The sequence below is a fragment of the Osmia lignaria genome, chromosome 12 (genome assembly GCF_051020975.1).
Source record: "Osmia lignaria lignaria isolate PbOS001 chromosome 12, iyOsmLign1, whole genome shotgun sequence".
Classification (NCBI taxonomy): domain Eukaryota; kingdom Metazoa; phylum Arthropoda; class Insecta; order Hymenoptera; family Megachilidae; genus Osmia; species Osmia lignaria.
The window spans coordinates 8,136,486-8,153,694 of record NC_135043.1 but is presented as its reverse complement, the minus strand read 5'-3'; the positions used below and the strand labels follow the sequence as shown (position 1 = coordinate 8,153,694).

Genomic DNA, 17,209 nt, shown 5'->3' with positions numbered 1-17,209 from the left:
GTTACCCGTGCTTCGGGGTCCCTAACACCCCAAGATGATATCGGATCAGCATATAGAGAGATTAACCGGTGCTTCGGGGTCCCTGACACCCCAAAATGATATCAGGTAGATAGGAATTTACCCCCTGTGGCTCGGGGGGATTAGAATACAGGCACGGTATCCCCTGCCTGTCGTAAGAGGCGACTAAAAGGGGGATGTAAAATAGCGAGTAAGACAATAAAAGTATTGCAAAAGTGTGAGAGAGAAAATGTAATTGGCAAGGTGACAAATGTATTGCGAGAAAAGGGTTAATGTAATGTGAAAAAGGCGCGTAGCCGTTAATTTTCGTAGGGCAAAATTTTTGTTTCCTTAACCCTTATATTACGTCGCCCTCAAAAGAGGAAAACTTATATCATATCAGGTCGGTATGCTGAGAGCGCCATCGATGCATCGGGGTCCCTGGCACCCCGGATGCCATAATATCGATATACGAAGAACATCATTGGTACTTTGGGGTCCTTAACATCCCAAGTCATCTAGTCGTTAACTTACCGACTGCTGAAGGGTCGATTACCGACTGTCAGAAGATTAGTCGATAAGTCGGTAATTTATTGAGTAGTTTCCGCCGCTTTTGTATAGATGGCGCTGTGGTCGAACTTTAACCATCCCAGGCGGTCTTCTCAAAATATAAGTTTGTCGAATAATTATTCTAATAATTTTTCACTCTTGTGCTGATTTTGTCTGACTTGTAACTTATAATTTACTCAAAATTAAATACTTTCGAATATTAACACAAACGCAAGGGTAATAAATTATTTACTTCACTGAATCATTTCTGTAAAAATTTGTTTATTGTTTATCGTCAGTAAATTCTTACACAGGTAATTAAAATTCCATTATATACAATTTTATTTGTAATCTAAACTTAGAATAATATATTTTCAACACTAGAACAACCAGTGTTGATGCACAGAGAATAAGTTAATGTATAAAATTGATTTTTTAACCGTTAATTATCTGCAAGCTAAGAATTTAAATCATTATTATTACAAATTTATGTCGAAGTCTTTAAAACTTTTCGAAAAATTTGCATTTCTCAATCTGGTATCCTCATTAGGAAATCTGAAATTCATAATTTTGGTTGTTCTAGTGTTAAATAAATTATAATTAGCTCAAAACCATAGCTTATTTACACACGTTCAAACAATTACACGCAAGTATAGCAATAAATACAGTCACACGTATCTTTTTATCAAACTCCGGAAAATTAGTGGTCAGCACTCTACGGTTCCAGGATAATCACAGGAATTGGTAATTGTATTAAATATTAAACCAAACTGGCAATAGAATCCCTTAGGCACAGCATTTTCGTGTTGGCAGTGATAAAACTTCCTGCAGTTGAAAGGGTCCCGGAAGTATCCTTGCCTTGTACAGGTAGGTATAAGAGGCACTGCTGGCACTGTTGGAAAAGAATGCATCGCAGGATCTTGAGGTGGTAGTTGTTCCATTGACGATAACGTCTTCTTATCTATTTCATGAACTTCTACATAGTTTCCTTTCAGTCCAAACGTGAACGACAGACTGCAATTTATCAGAACGATGACCAAACATAGAAGTAGGAAACGCATCTGGAAAAATACGTAAACATTGTGAATTTTTATATCTTTTCTTAGATGACATAAAGAGTCAGAAATGTTAACTTTTTTTAATAACACAGTTAATAATAAAAAATGTAACAAATCATTTGTTCAATCATTTATTCAATTTCTTACTAATTACATAATACACTTCATATTGCATTACAAATTACAGTTAAGAAATTACAATAGAAAAATTTGTAATACACAAGCGTAAATTTTCTTATGTATATAAACATGTATTCATTTAAAGACACGAATCAAACGAGTTGTTTAAACTCAACACATTCATACTGTCGATTTATGAAACATATAGTACAAAAAAAGTTACTATGATAAAACATACACGCAATACATAGTCTAACGAATTTTGATAAGCAAGCAAAACAATAATAGAAACATGTTTATGAAATTTTCATCAGAAAAGCATGAAAATCACATTTATCAATAATGAATAAAAGTTGAAAGTGTCCTTAAGGACATTATTTAATGTAACATGTACATACTCACATTGAAGACAGAAAACTCGAAAGATTTGAATGATTTCGGTGTTGGCGCGTGGTTAAATCGATTAAAATTCTCGTATGACGCTATCAGTTGGTTTTCACTAACTGCTGTTTACGGTGAATGATATCGTTCTTATATATGCGACATGTTACACACGATGAAATCATCAACGCAGACTGTTATGTATTACACTCATAGACCCGATACGTAGAAGTTACATTACGTGAAATAATACGGGGAAATGTTTAGTATTTTCATCGCTGACGCTATGATAATTCGAATTTTTACCTTTTACATTGCTGTATGTACGTTGCAAATTTTTATCGTATCGAGAAAGAATTCCAGAGTATATGATTCCGACCCATGACCCCTTTCGTGTTTCTAGGATAAGGTGATGTACCGTGTCATCCAACGATCATTATGGCTTTTCCACTAATTGATAAGCAAAATTAATAAAATTTTAATTACCAATAAAATCGAATGTTGCTTTTCCCATAATACTTGACCTGTTTGGCCTTATAAGGCGATTTCTGTTCTATAATATCGTTGAATAACAACATTAAAATGAATTCGACGCATTAACAATTTTAAAATGCTATTCTGATTAAGTGGAATACTGTTTTGTAACTAATTAATATCCCCAACAACAAATCAAAATATCTTACTGAGATAAGCTGAAAATAATTTACAAACTCTACTTTTATATGTTTTTAATTTTTAAAGTGCGCGCTTTGAAAACACATCGAGCTTGATTCGAAAGTTAGTTGTCAAAATAATAATTAATTATGCTTAGTTAATACCGATTTCGAAAGCGAATGGCGTCGAGAGTGGGGGCTCTAGACGCCTTTGCACGCGACCCGAGTAGAAGCCGACACCGGGTGCGACCCTCGGTGTCGGTCACATGCTAGGCACCAGTCGAGGTCTCCGGAGTGATATACATAAAGTCCCGGAGCCCTCCTTTAGCGCCAGTGTTGGTCGACGTGGGGTTTTAGTCAGTAGGAATCTGACACTCCCCCGCCGCCCTCCCCCAGGGGACGGTGGGGGGTCTTATGCAAGATTTCCCCACGTTAAAAAAAAAAAAAAAAAAATATGCCTCCAACCTTTATATTCCCCCCTCCTTTACACCCATGTATTCCTTACTTCCCTGCGACCCTTTGCATCCCTCACATCCTTGTATTCCTTACATCCTTGTATTCCTTACTACTTGTATTCCTTACATCCTTGTATTCCTTACATCCTTGTATTCCTTACATCCTTGTATTCTTTACATCCTTGTATTCCTTACATCCTTGTATTCCCTACATCCTTGTACTCCTTACATCCCTGTATCACATACATCCCTGCGTCCCTTATATTCCTAACTAGAGATTGAAAAATCGTGATGATTTTAGTTCCCTTTTTCCCCGCCAGATGGCGCTGACCCGACTTCGAAAATTTAGTTCACATTTTTGCCGCTAGAGGGCCAAAATTGTTGCAAGCTTTAGTTCCTTTTTTTGAAACCAGGTGGCGCTGACTCGACATCGAAAATTTAGTTCACATTTTTGCCGCTAGAGGGCCAAAATTGTTGCAAGCTTTAGTTCCTTTTTTTGAAACCAGATGGCGCTGACTCGACATCGAAAATTTAGTTCACATTTTTGCCGCTAGAGGGCCAAAATTGTTGCAAGCTTTAGTTCCTTTTTTCGAAACCAGATGGCGCTGACTCGACATCGAAAATTTAGTTCACATTTTTGCCGCTAGAGGGCCAAAATTGTTGCAAGCTTTAGTTCCTTTTTTCGAAACCAGATGGCGCTGACTCGACATCGAAAATTTAGTTCACATTTTTGCCGCTAGAGGGCGCTTTTTTACAGGGATGTAAGGAATGCAGGAATGAAAGGGGTGCCGTGATGTAAGGAATGCAGGAATATAAAGAAAGCTGACATGTGAGGAGTGCAGTGATGTAATGGGTGCAGAGATATAAAGAAGAAGGAATGTAAGGAATGCAGGAATATAAAGAAAGTTGGCATGTGAGGAATGCAGGGGTGTAATGGGTGCAGGGATGTAATGGGTGCAGAGATGTAATGGGTGCAGAGATATGTAGAAGAACGAATGTAAGGAATGCAGGAATATGAAGAAAGCTGGCTTGTGAGGAGTGCAGGGATGTAATGGGAGCAGAGATATAAAGTAGCAGGGATGTAAGGAATGCAGGAATGAAAGGAGTGCAGAGATGTAAGGAATGCAGGAATATAAAGAAAGCTGACATGTGAGGAGTGCAGAGATGTAATGGGTGCAGAGATATAAAGAAGAAGGAATGTAAGGAATGCAGGAATATGAAGAAAGCTGGCTTGTGAGGAGTGCAGGGATGTAATGGGTGCAGAGATATAAAGTAGCAGGGATGTAAGGAATGCAGGAATGAAAGGAGTGCAGAGATGTAAGGAATGCAAGAATATAAAGAAAGCTGGCATATAAGAATGCAGAGATGTAAAGAAGAAGGGATATAAGGAATGCAGGAATATAAAGAAAGTTGGCATGTGAGGAGTGCAGAGATGTAATGGGTGCACAGATATAAGGAATGCAGGGAGATAAAGAAAGCAGGGATGTAAATAGTTCTTTTTTTTTTTAACATGGGGAAATCTTGCTTTCCCCTTGCTTGGAGAAAGCCATTCGCTTTCGAAATCGTTAGCAGCTAAGCATAATTAATTATTTTGACAACCACCTTTCAAATCGGAAGTATGCACCACTATTCTACCGCTACATTTCTATAGCGTTTCACTTTTTTGGCGGTATTTTTGAAATACTGTATAAAAGCAATTCATCGTGGGATGTAATAGTGAACTCGTTAGTTTATTTTTTCTTTTAATTTAATGTTTTTGTAAGCAATAGCATAGTGTAAAATGTAAAAATAGGGTGAAGCTTTTTTTATTATGGTATAATACAATATAATAGTATGAATATTAAATATATCTGTACATTGTTTTGTATTATTTATTTGTTATTAAAGCAAGTCCCCTTTTCTAAAAATTTTAATGTTACTTCTATGAATCACGTAAGCTCCGATACATCAGGAAATTGAGGGGCATAAGAATACTTCATTTCAGGCTCAATAGTCTTTGTCTTATTTGTTTTAACAGGTAACACATTCATTATACTTGTAGTTAATTCTACAGGCCTTAATGATCCGAAGAAATCTGTGACTGGTACTTTATTAGGATCTCTTCGGAATAAATCTTTCCTCACCCCTACTGTTGATAAACAATAATGCTTAGGACATACCTTGAGCTGGAAAACAGCAAACATGTTAATTTTATAACATAACAAAATTTATATTGATTTGAAAATTATTTTCTATGTGACTTACAAATTCTCCTAAAGTTTTAGAGCTGGATGGTTCTACTTTTTCTAAAAAGTCTAATGCATAATATGTATATCTATCTATAATGTAAACACCAATGGCAGGATCCAAGTGATGCTGCAAAGCAAATACAGTTTACTTAATATTGTCCAAATAGAAAATAGAATAGAAATAAACACGTTTCATTGCTTACAGAAAGTGAATCTTCTCCCACTAGACTAGAAGCTACTGCTAGAATATTTGGAGAATAAAACTTCTCATACATTGAACTTGCTTGGCAAGTGTCAACAATAAACAAAATTTCATGGTATCTTCGCTTCTGCCACATTTGTTCCAATGCATCTCCAAGTTCTTGACTAGTAATTTCTTCAGAGTCTTGGAACTTCAAAAATCCATTTCCACCATGACCAGTAAGATAAATCAAAATATTAGATCCTTCATCTGTTAATAGTTTCTTTGATCTTGGTGTTTCTGGAGCTAATCGGCCAGTCAACAACCTCACAAAATTTTCTACAGTAACTTCGTAACCCCTGTAATCTACTTCTACATCATCTCCATAAACATTAATATGTTGCTTGATGTTATTGAACACAGTAGCTGGTCTAGGATTTCTCGGATTACATGCCATGTCGTCTGCTATCATAAGGATAATTTGGGAATCCGGAATTCCCAAACGTTTGACGCTCCGATAAATAGACAACACATTTGCAACGTGCCTATAGTTAAACCAAAAACGTGAGGTATCAACTAATACTGCCCAATTATTTGAGTGACCAGTTTTTGCGAAATTTTCCGGTATCTATGAAGGTTAAGTAGATTGTAAATGGAGAATAGAAAATTTAAACATTGCAGATAATTTAATTAATGAACAAACCTCCCAAGCATAATTTAAATGAAAAACACATAATGTAATAATAATTGTTAAATACATTTTAATACAATTACGTATCACATGAACTCATAAAACTTATTATTCTTTCCGTATCATGAGAAAATTTGAAATTTATACAATATATAATTGGTGACGTTGAGATAAAATATCATTTTATCCGATTTATTCCCATCGTAATTCACTGTCAGAATTTTCTCGCAATTTATAATGTTTTATACTATTGTTTACAAACTGCACCAACGGGCATAACCAAAGATACGTATGGCAAAATCGTTGCAATTATATCAATACCTGTTAGATGGCTATACCATCGATACGATAAGTGCTGCCTCCAACAGCGGGAAGGATTTACTTACTTACAAGGGGAACTACCCAAGTGTTACACTTTTTTTTAAATGATAATTTGTCCCTTTTTGAATAACTATTACATAAAAATTATCATAAAAGAAAAAAAAAAATCGTTGGGACCCAAGGATTTGAACCGAGGACCTTTAGATTGCGAGTCATGGATCCGCTCCGTAGTTAAACACATGACTCGCAATCTAAAGGTCCTCGGTTCAAATCCTTGGTTCCCATCTTTTTTTTTTTTTTTTTTTTTTTAATAATAATTTGTCTCTTTTTGAATAACTAATATTCTATATAATTTTCAAATGCGTAAAAGTTTAAATTATTTTTGCTGTAATGAAAGTTTAATTGTATAAAGTTCAATGCGAATTTATTAATAAATAATAAGTTAGAAGTTCTGTATACAGTTTATTATTCGCACACAATCAATTGTTACGCTGAAATACTGTTATTTGACAGTAAATCAAGTGTGTAAACGTTTTTCATGTTACTAATAATTATGATTGAATTTATGCTTGTTAGAAAGTCGTAGTTATATTAAAAATGATATTGGTATAATAAAGATTGTTGTTAATTTTCACTTTCATTCAGTTATATTCAAAAAATAATAATTTTTTATTGTGACCTATAATCCAAATAATAAAGATAGGTAGGTCTTGCAGGAATAATAGCGATAACGATTAATTGCCACGTTATAATAATTTATTTAAACATTTATACACCTATGATGTTCCACAGTCTTGAAAGTAGTTGCTAACTGATATATATATGTATATGCATCCTACATACCCACATACAGACGCATATGCATATATACATATATGCGTTGTATATCTATAGATCGTTCTCATAAATACATATAATATGTATACATATAGATTCATTTGTTCGTTCATCTCATTTATTTATTAAGTTAATTCGCTTCGTTACCGCCTAGATAAAGCATCCTCGAAACTTAGAAACTAATCAATGATCAGTACGCTATCCTATATCTTGTGATCGTGTTTATGCTGTTCTTTTACAATAATTACTGTCGATTATTTTAACTACATCAGCGTGCATGGTTTCTATCTGTTAACACGTTCTCTATTAACGCAATTGACAATACTAATTTTTACTAGTTATAGGTAGCAAATTGTTGGCTTTCTAAAAATTAATTATGTGTAATTCCGAATAAAATATGTAATTATTTTGAGAAAATAAAAAATGTATGAGAGACGATAAAACGCTTCTGTTATTTCTATCCTATGTAATAATACGAAATGGAAACCCTAATATCGTTCCGATAGGGTCATAAATGAAAAATAAAAACCAGGTAGTGATACTCAGTTTTGTTCTCGAGTGAAAATGATCATTTTCTTGCCATAGTACCATAATACTTTTTTACGTTGAATGAACAGCAACACTTTTTCATTAGCAACATACAATTAGAATTAGAAATTTGATTTTTGTTCAAAATCGGCGTAAAATTCGTTTAAATAGAATTTGAAGAGTAAGAATTGAAATTTTCATTCAATTAACCATTCTCCTTACTGTTTTATGCAATTATCTACTAATCTGTCTTTATTGTCTCTTGGCTCGACACTAAGGTGTGCTATTTTTTCAAACACGAATCGAATCTCGCCTGAAACTTCGACTTTTCTAACAGATTGAATCGAGATTGATGATTAATTATAATAGATATTCAACGACGCGTGTGTGACTTTTGGTTCGCACAATACACTCTACTGTTCGAATAACATAAAACTACTATAGAATAATTTATATTAAATTTATATACGTTATGTATAATACAGGAACTATATTATCGCATATTAATTGCATCTTCATCTAAAATACGATTAGACCCCCTTGCGATTCTGCTCGCGAATTATTTCTTCGTTAAGTTTGCTGTTGTTGCAACTTTGTCGCGTCCTAAGTATCTAAGTACCTAAATATTAATAACAATTTGAGTATTAATCATTGTAAGTATTGATATTTAAATATTCGGATACTTGGTTTCTTAAGTAGTTTGGTATTTAATATTTAGGTCTGTAAGTACTTAGAAATTTAGGTGCTTAGGTACTTGCGTGGTTAAATACTTATCTAACAATAAGTCTCTATGTTCTTAAATTCCTAAGTCCCATAGTTCCTAATATCCTAAGTCTCCAAGTTGCTAAGTACCTAAGCACCTAAGTATCTAAGTATCGATACTTATATAAATTTGCATATGATAATTTATTCTGCATCTTATATTCATTTAATGTTCCAACTTATTTTTTAATTAAAATTAAATATTCCTCCGATGTCGGTTGTCCTAGTGTTAAAGAAATCAACGACCACTTAACGTGCCAATGGAATTAACGTTCTCTAAAAAGAATATCTCCCAGAAATAATTCCTCGCCGTTTTTTCGCGACATTTGGTGCTGTTGCAAAGTAATTCCGATCCTGTATTTTCACAATGCCCGATTACAACTTCTCCTCGTTTCTCGGAACACTTTTGTGCCTGTCAGGAACGTTAATTGTTTCGCGGGGATGGTAGCCATGAGAAGTTTGCATTCCGCAAAATCGCAGTCTCATGGGGACACAGTTCGTTGGATAAAGAAACGTATAAAAGTGGCGAAACGCGAACGAACAGAGAACACTTCGGAAATTCAAAGGTTTCACGAACAAAATTTATTGATTCCATAGATTGCAGAATAAAATGTTACATAAATTCAAAGGAAGAATTTAAAAAAACGATGGAAAATTTATGTTTTCTAAGAAAATTAGCATAAATACTTAATATGGCAAATTCCAGATTCTGCAGAGTGCATATAGTAGATGTAAAAGAAAGATTATTTAGTAAACGTAGAAGTTTAGTTTCTGTTCAAAATAAAGGGTATCAATTTTATTTAGTAAAAGTATCATATTCTACGAGCTGTAATGGAATGAATTACGCGACGAAGATACACGATGCAAACAAATTAATATCACGGAGCAGATGACGATGACCGCTCTATCATTATCCAATAAGCCACTTTGTTCCCTCGTCTTTATTTTGCAATACCATCTTAATAATCCTCGATGGTGGTTAATACATTGTTGACCAATCGGTCTGTTAATCAAACATTGTCGATCATAAATTGTCTCGTGCTTTAGTTTACTAAATTAATTGCACGTGAAAGTCTTTACAGATTTATGCATCGTGTTAACTGTTAATTCGTGCTGAACTTTCGTGCTGAAGTTCACGATCTATAATCAATTATACTTCTAATATCCTTAATGCTAATTTTATTCTTTGCTTAGTGCAATAAGAAATGAATGCAATAAACAAGTTTCTGATCGAATGTTTTCAAACGAGGATAATAGGTCGAAATGGGTTAAAAATAAAAAGTTGAATAATAGAAAAACAGTCGGTCAACAATGTATCCTTGTGAGAAATCACGATATGTGAAGAATTTTATTTTGCAGTTATAGATGATTCACCATATAATGTTTGTGTTTCTAGGTATCTAAAAAATATGATACTTATCATCAATTTTCTCTACCTCGTTTCATATCGTAAATCAATCTGAATTTTGAGAGGATCGTTTAGTTTTTATTATCGATGTTTGACTTTTCCTCTAAACTTGAATTTTGACTTCGTAAAATTGCACAAATTATTCATTAAATTACAATTACTTTCTTTGATTAAAATTTTAATTGCCTATCATTTAATAATACAAAATAAAATATCAATTGACTAACATTTTTTCCATTAAACTTAAAATCAAATTTCGACTTTGTAAAATTACTCAAAACTTGCAATTAAATTATATTTTTAAATTAAAAACTATAAAATCTTGATTAATTAACAACACAACTATCAAATTTTTCTCAAATCTCGTTAGGTGCTAATAAATAACAATTATTCTCAGATATTTAAGAATCATTTTTCAAATATTTTCAAGATAAATAAATTGAATATACAAAACGTAAAGAAATAAATTGAAATTTTCACCTGTTCTTCTTTGTCCAATCGAAGTCCTTTCCAGATTAAATCATGACGGTTCTTCAAAACGAGACTGGAACGTTGACAAACCATCAGTCTTTTTCAAGAGAGCGCTTCGTGCCCAAGTAGAATACATTAGTTTTGACAATCGAATGATAGACAGTGGTGCAATTTAAAATTATGAAACCGGTTCGAGCTCGTACGCCCTGCTATTTGTATGATCAAACTGTGATTAGTTCAGTGAGTTGCTTGAATTAAGCCTCAAGTTAGTTCCGTGTTGTGTTTCGACTTTAAAATTCAACTCGTCGAATGATTACAAATATTATGTATATTGCTATGTCAAGGGTTAATTAATTAATTCAATTTCTAAACCCTTTCGAAAAATTCTGAGTCATCAGTCGGACGTTTATTAACGCTTTCGTGATCGATGAATTTATACTTAACGTGATGATAGTACATGAACGAATGCTAGATGATCGTCGGGAGCCAATCTGCAAATACATGGTTATGATTGATTAATTATTTGTCTGTTAGTATCGATTACATCTGATTAGTCGTATGGGTAAAATGAAGAATCATGTACGATTTTTAATTGATAAGTAGTCTAGCATGAATTTGGATTGATAGTACACTAGAGAAATGATTTTTTTTTTTAATAAATACTGTAAGATAATGAAAGGGTTATGGTGCTACTATAATTTGTACAAATGGATCGGTGCTATGAGTCGAGAATTCGATGTTTATGGTGATATTCTCGAATAATAGATTATTAACACATTCACGGTATCGTGACTCGCATGATACTAACGATAGGTCCACGTACGACCCGTATATAAAGTCATGATACATTGCAACCAGAGTATAAATATTCTTACATTCATACTTTGGTCTGTGATTGTGTTAAAAACACTTGTCATTTTAATACTTTCTGCAGTGTGCGTTTCATATAATTTAATGAAAAGAAAAAATTATATATAATGGAAAGGGAAATGAACGATTAAACGATAAAAACCTAATAAAAAATATACGATTGATGTTATATACACATTGAGGCTGCTAGAAAACAAACAATATAAAAGCTGGTGTTAACTTATTGTACACGGTTCTGCAATCAGACTTCGTTTATTCATACTGCATTGAACAATAAATTAATTAACATTATAATAAATTAATACAAAAAGAACACTGCGGTACGTTATCTACTAAAACCGATTACGAGTGAGAGTAACGCTAAAAAAAGGCTGAAGAGAGGAAGCGATACGAATACTTACAGTAATTTACAGATTCACTTAAACATATTCATGCGTTTGAGTCGCGAGATTCTAGTGGATCCAAATTTATCAACCGCCTGCGAAAACGATAAATCCTGTTCTCTGGTGTTTCTTTAAAATCATCGTTCGATATTGCAAAATCATCGTCTATACAGTTATTCGAAATTCACGTCGACGATAATACCGAACGTATTTATGCGACACGAACAACCTCGTACGATTACCTGCCTCTGTTCAAGTAATTTCTGAACGAGTTTTGAGCTTCGCCGTTAGCGGTGTTCGATACTTTCGAGTTTAAGTTATGTCCAACAGGAAAATTATTTCGTTGCATCGACATTGTAGCTAGTTTAATTAGAAATTCGAGACTAGGTATCAAGCTTCTAAGTGTCTGAGTATCTAAGTACTCTAGATTTCTAAGTATCTAAGTAGCTAATGCTAATCTGAGTACTAATATTTTTTGAGTATTATTGTTTAAATATTAAGGTACTTAGTTACTCAGACGCTTAGGATCTAACAATTAGATCCTAAAGTACTTGGGTGCTTGACTTTCTGAATAATTAGAATGCATAGATATTCAAATATAATACTTACTTTTAGTATCAATTCCTAGAACTTTGACAGAGCTGTAGCTGCAATGTTAACTAAACATTGAGATAATTCTCATGTTAAACGTATTTTAAACCCGAAAGCCTTGGATACCGGTAACGGTGACAATCGAAACCATGAAAGCCTTAAGGATCTTACGTGAGCCTCGAATGTATATACCGAGACAATGGAATACGAAGCTGCGCGAATGGCTCCCGACACTTAAGAAACACGGCACGCAGCGACGCGTATGCAATCGCGAAAGTGTTAATTCGTCTTGATACGTCGAGCTTTCCTTCGAGCACAGCGTCGCTTGTTCGCGAACGAGACAAATTGTCGGTTCCTCCGAAAACGGAGGGAAGAATACTGATTCTGCCGTTAATCTAACTTAACCGGGCACAACTGCATTTTTGCCGGCGTGCGAAATCTGTTTCCACGATTCGCGTTAACGTTTCTCGTCGAGTTCAACGAGTTCACGTGATTTCCCGTCGTCGTGACTTCCTCTAAACAATAACCGGCCCGACAGTGGCCAACGATTGATCCATCCTCGTCCATGGATCAGCGATCACGACACGTCCGTGACGTTCAAACGTTTCGCGTGGCTCCTCGGAGCAAGCACCGTGCAAAGATCTACGAGTCGTGTCGACCGTAGGATCGTTCGATCGATCCGTCTCACGCTACGACAACGCTAATGAACGATGCGTTTGCCCGTTGTACGACAACGACTCCGTTTCGACGTCCTCGAATCTCGCGTCCTCGTCCGCCAGATCAACCCCGTAGTTGCTCGAGGTGTTGTCTTCCTCTGCAACAAAATCATAAACCAGGCTTGGTTAAATAAAATTTCATCGTAGTAGGTTATCACCTTCCTATCTCGTCGACGATGATTGGAACAAATTCTGACCGTAAAAATGTATTCCACGAATTTCTCGTTTCGATCAATGCAACAAAATTGTAAGCGTGATTCGTGTTACTCGTATACTTCCTTTCGAATATTGCAACAAATTGTAAGCTTAAATCGCGTCCCACGTACTTCATTTCGATGATTGCAACGGACAAGTCGTAAAGAGGGATCCTGTTGCACGTATTTTGTAGCATTGTCGAGTTTTCATTTTGTTCGCTTGTACGTTGCTGAAGAACCGAAGTTAGAACGTGGGTTGCCGTACATCGAAACGACTTATAATCTACATGTTAATGGGCCTGGGAATCGTGAGAGAACGGTATCAAATAATGGTCCGAAGATTCGATTTATTTAATAAATATGCGGAATCCATGTCACACGATAGTTTAATAAAATATAAACGTTGCAACGTTAATTCCTATTTACGACGATATAAATTATTCAAAGCACGTATTACGATCTTTCTAATAAGTCCCAGAACAATGAACCTTTATTGTATCGTTTCCTGATGAAATTACGATACGTTTGAAAGGACCATTATAATTCAGAGAAAGGAACATACTCAATACGTTGTCCTCGAGGACAGTTGTTGAAATCATAAATACCTGTAAAATATGATACAACTACAAATAAATAAGGGAAAAAATGTCATAAGTTTGATTAAATGACTTTATCGATTCATAAGTATTATTCCAAGTGTCGTGTCAATTTCTTAAAGCATTCGTTAAATATTGTGCGTGTGCATTCTTTTTCTGAATATTGTGTACCAGTCCAATGAATGAAGTATTTACACGCAGGAAACTATAAATAAATATCGACAATGCTGGCGGGATAAGCGAATGATATTAGGAGGGGGATATTTATACGGTGGCGGGTACTAAAGCATAATGCAACTCCTTTGATATTGTCGATACGCGTGACAAGTAGAGCATGCTCAATAAATTCAATCGGATCTTGAAAAATTATAGATTATGCTCGAGATAAAATTGGTAATGCAGGATGCAATAACTTGGCGCGTAAAGTCTGCTTCTTGTGCGCGACATGCAACAGGTTTCTACGTCTACCTGTACCCGTGTACACCTAGACCAGAGATATTTGACTTCGAGAAAATCATTTCGAATAATGAACATCGTGAAAAATGGATATATTATGCATATCGAAGTCAATTAGTTTCAGAGTACATTGTATATATTGTCGAGAATGTATTCTGATTTTCATTTCAACCGTTTTCTTATTAGATATTAAATTATTCATCTTCAATATATTACACTTTTTACAGTTTTTTTTTTTCTAGAAATGTTGTCTTATTGAGTTCAGTGTTATTTAAGACTCGAAAGAATTTTGTTACAATCTAAAAAATTCTATACATTATTCATAAAATTAGATATGTATATTTTCCTAGTAACTATCATTATATTAGATTAAAAACTTGATCTATCACATGAAACTATTAAAAAACTTCAACCTAGAATCTTATTCCAACTTTCTAGTAGAATCTTTTACACCTCTAATTTAGATCGAATGCGAAGTTTAAGAAAGCAATCCGTATATTATCTTAGTTCCGATTGATGCAACGGGACGAACAGGATCGGAAACTTATAAGAGTCAAGACGGTAAAAGAGAAGTGTTTGCTACAAGTAGAATTCTAGAATTTCACGGCTAGTTCTCCTTCGGGGTTTCGCGATTGACTGTGTTTAACGGGCGAGACAAGCGAGCGCGTAGGCGCGTATATTCTCAAAGGCGACTCGAACAAGGCGAATTCCACGCTGGATTACGACGATCGCTCGGTTCGCAGACGGCTCGTGAATGGCCCACGCCTCCGAGAGAAATAGATAAATGACCAGACGCGTATTCCGCTTTATCACAGCACGCGAAACGCGCTCCCCCGACATCGACGAACCCCTTTGCTAAATGCAAAATGAAATCGGAATGGAAGTGTCGACGGCCACGCTGTTACTATCCGGTCCCGAGACCAGACTTCTGTTAATTCTCGATGAAAAACGAGCCAACCGATCCTGCTTTTACCCAAGAGATTTATTCACGGCAATTTCGATCGTTTCAAAGCGACACGCTGATGGGTTACTGTTACTTCTTCGACTTTCTGAAATATCGTCAACGAATCGACTGAACTTGTAATCTTCTCGGTGTAGATTTAGTAATTTTTCATTTTCTTGTTTCTGTTCAACGAATAAACGATTTGTAAAATTTTAAATAAAATAAAATGAATTTATTGGTAAAAATAAAAATTGTAATTCTTTTTCCTTTATCCGAATTGACTACTCCTTCGTCTATCTATGCATTCTTTTTTAAATAAAGGATAGTTAATATTCTCGTTTATTAAATATAAATAAATATTTCAAACCAAATCGCTACTTCAAATTCAATTTCTAGCATTCAAGTAAACAAAGATTTTTGTAAATATAGATACTTATTGGAGTATATAAATTAGGTGCATGAGTTCATTGAACTTACCTTGACCGAATAAGAGTTAAAAATCAACGAGATCGTGGTCTAACTCCGGCCATGTACGATCGTCAAGTATTAGCAACGTTCACGGTCCGCTCGAAACATCGAGTGTCACTACTTATTAAGGTGCGACTCCATTGGTGTTCGCAAACAGTTCACGAACAGTATACTCATCACGCGACGACCGTAAAATCACTTATCTCATCGATTACAAAAAAATGTATGTTTCTAATAAAGGTACATGATAAATGTGCAAAACGCACTTCCACTTGCCAGACCGGTTAGGAAATGATTTTTTACTAATTGCTCACAGTTCCGTAAACCGGTGATGCAACCATAATTATTGTCCGATAAAGAGGGTCAAAACTACATTTTCACATCTTATTAGTATTGTGATAATATTAACCCTAATTTTTGTCATTTTATTTAAAAATTTTTCAAGATATTCCAGTATTTATTAAAATAGGGGTTTTTAATTTCTTAATGAGAGGTCAAGTGTCCTTCGTAATCTCCCTTTCCTAGATTATACTAACAACGAAAAATAAAAAACTTAAATTTGAAAATTAGCTATTCCTGCCCTTAAAATAATTAAAGCGAACTCTTTGGGAAAATTGTTTGCGAACCGTTTGCCAATGAATACGCACCTTTAGTCAATCGTTTCGGCGTTCATTCAGCAGGAGCTGGTGTTATCTACGTAATCGCGTGACACGAGGACTTACCGATATAGAAAGGAGAGGTGTCGTGGGCGTTGCAGGGGCCGGCGTGTCGCGTCTCGAGGACGAAGCCGGTATCGCAGGCGTCCTTGACGATGTGACACCAGCTGGGATAGGTGATATTGTTCGTGGCGCACAACATGGTCGCCGATGGATCTCGATCACGGTGCGTCCGGTTCCGGACCCGTTCCCGCTTCCGGGGACAACGATAGGTGCAGGTTACGCAACGTGGTCGGCCCGACTTCATCTCCGACAGACACGTCTGCCCCTCGCGACAACGAATCGTCGTGCAGTCGGCGTTCTCTATAAATAAAAACAGATGTGGTTAAGCTGTGTCTATGCTACATAACAAAACAATTTTAACCTTTACAGAACCGGCAAAGTTTCTTTTAAACCGTCACTCAAACTCGTTGTACGTTGTATATGTATGTAAATTTTTGGAAACTGCAAACGATCATTTTTGTGAAAAATTTCGGTCCTCTAAAGATTAAAAACAAATTATTGTACAACATTTTTTATTTCATTATCATTGGCGGAACTGGGATTTTTTTCTAGGATGGTTTCATTTGTATAACTGTTCTGCTTTTTTAAAGCTTTTCTTGCTGGATGATGACATAATTGGATACTCGTAAAATT

General features: G+C 35.1%; 2 protein-coding genes across 2 annotated transcripts in view; both read right to left on the bottom strand.

The window, feature by feature from the left end:
- Positions 1-5,031: 5,031 nt before the first annotated feature.
- Positions 5,032-6,622, bottom strand: LOC143305919 (putative GPI-anchor transamidase). Its single transcript, XM_076691166.1, has 4 exons — positions 6,326-6,622; positions 5,645-6,250; positions 5,458-5,568; positions 5,032-5,378 (listed from the first exon to the last, which is right to left on the bottom strand). The coding sequence occupies exons 1-4, from the start codon at positions 6,380-6,382 to the stop codon at positions 5,142-5,144; spliced, it is 1,011 nt and encodes a 336-aa protein (XP_076547281.1). The 5' UTR covers positions 6,383-6,622; the 3' UTR covers positions 5,032-5,141.
- A 737-nt stretch (positions 6,623-7,359) lies between these two features.
- LOC117602896 (follistatin-A) overlaps positions 7,360-17,209 on the bottom strand; it is a 39,165-nt gene continuing 29,315 nt past the window's right edge. The window contains exons 5-6 of the mRNA XM_076691314.1: positions 16,580-16,876; positions 7,360-13,298 (exon numbers count right to left, since the gene is read on the bottom strand). Of these exons, the coding sequence (XP_076547429.1) occupies positions 13,174-13,298; positions 16,580-16,876 (422 nt within the window). The 3' untranslated portion in view covers positions 7,360-13,173. The remainder of the gene's footprint in view (positions 13,299-16,579; positions 16,877-17,209) is intronic.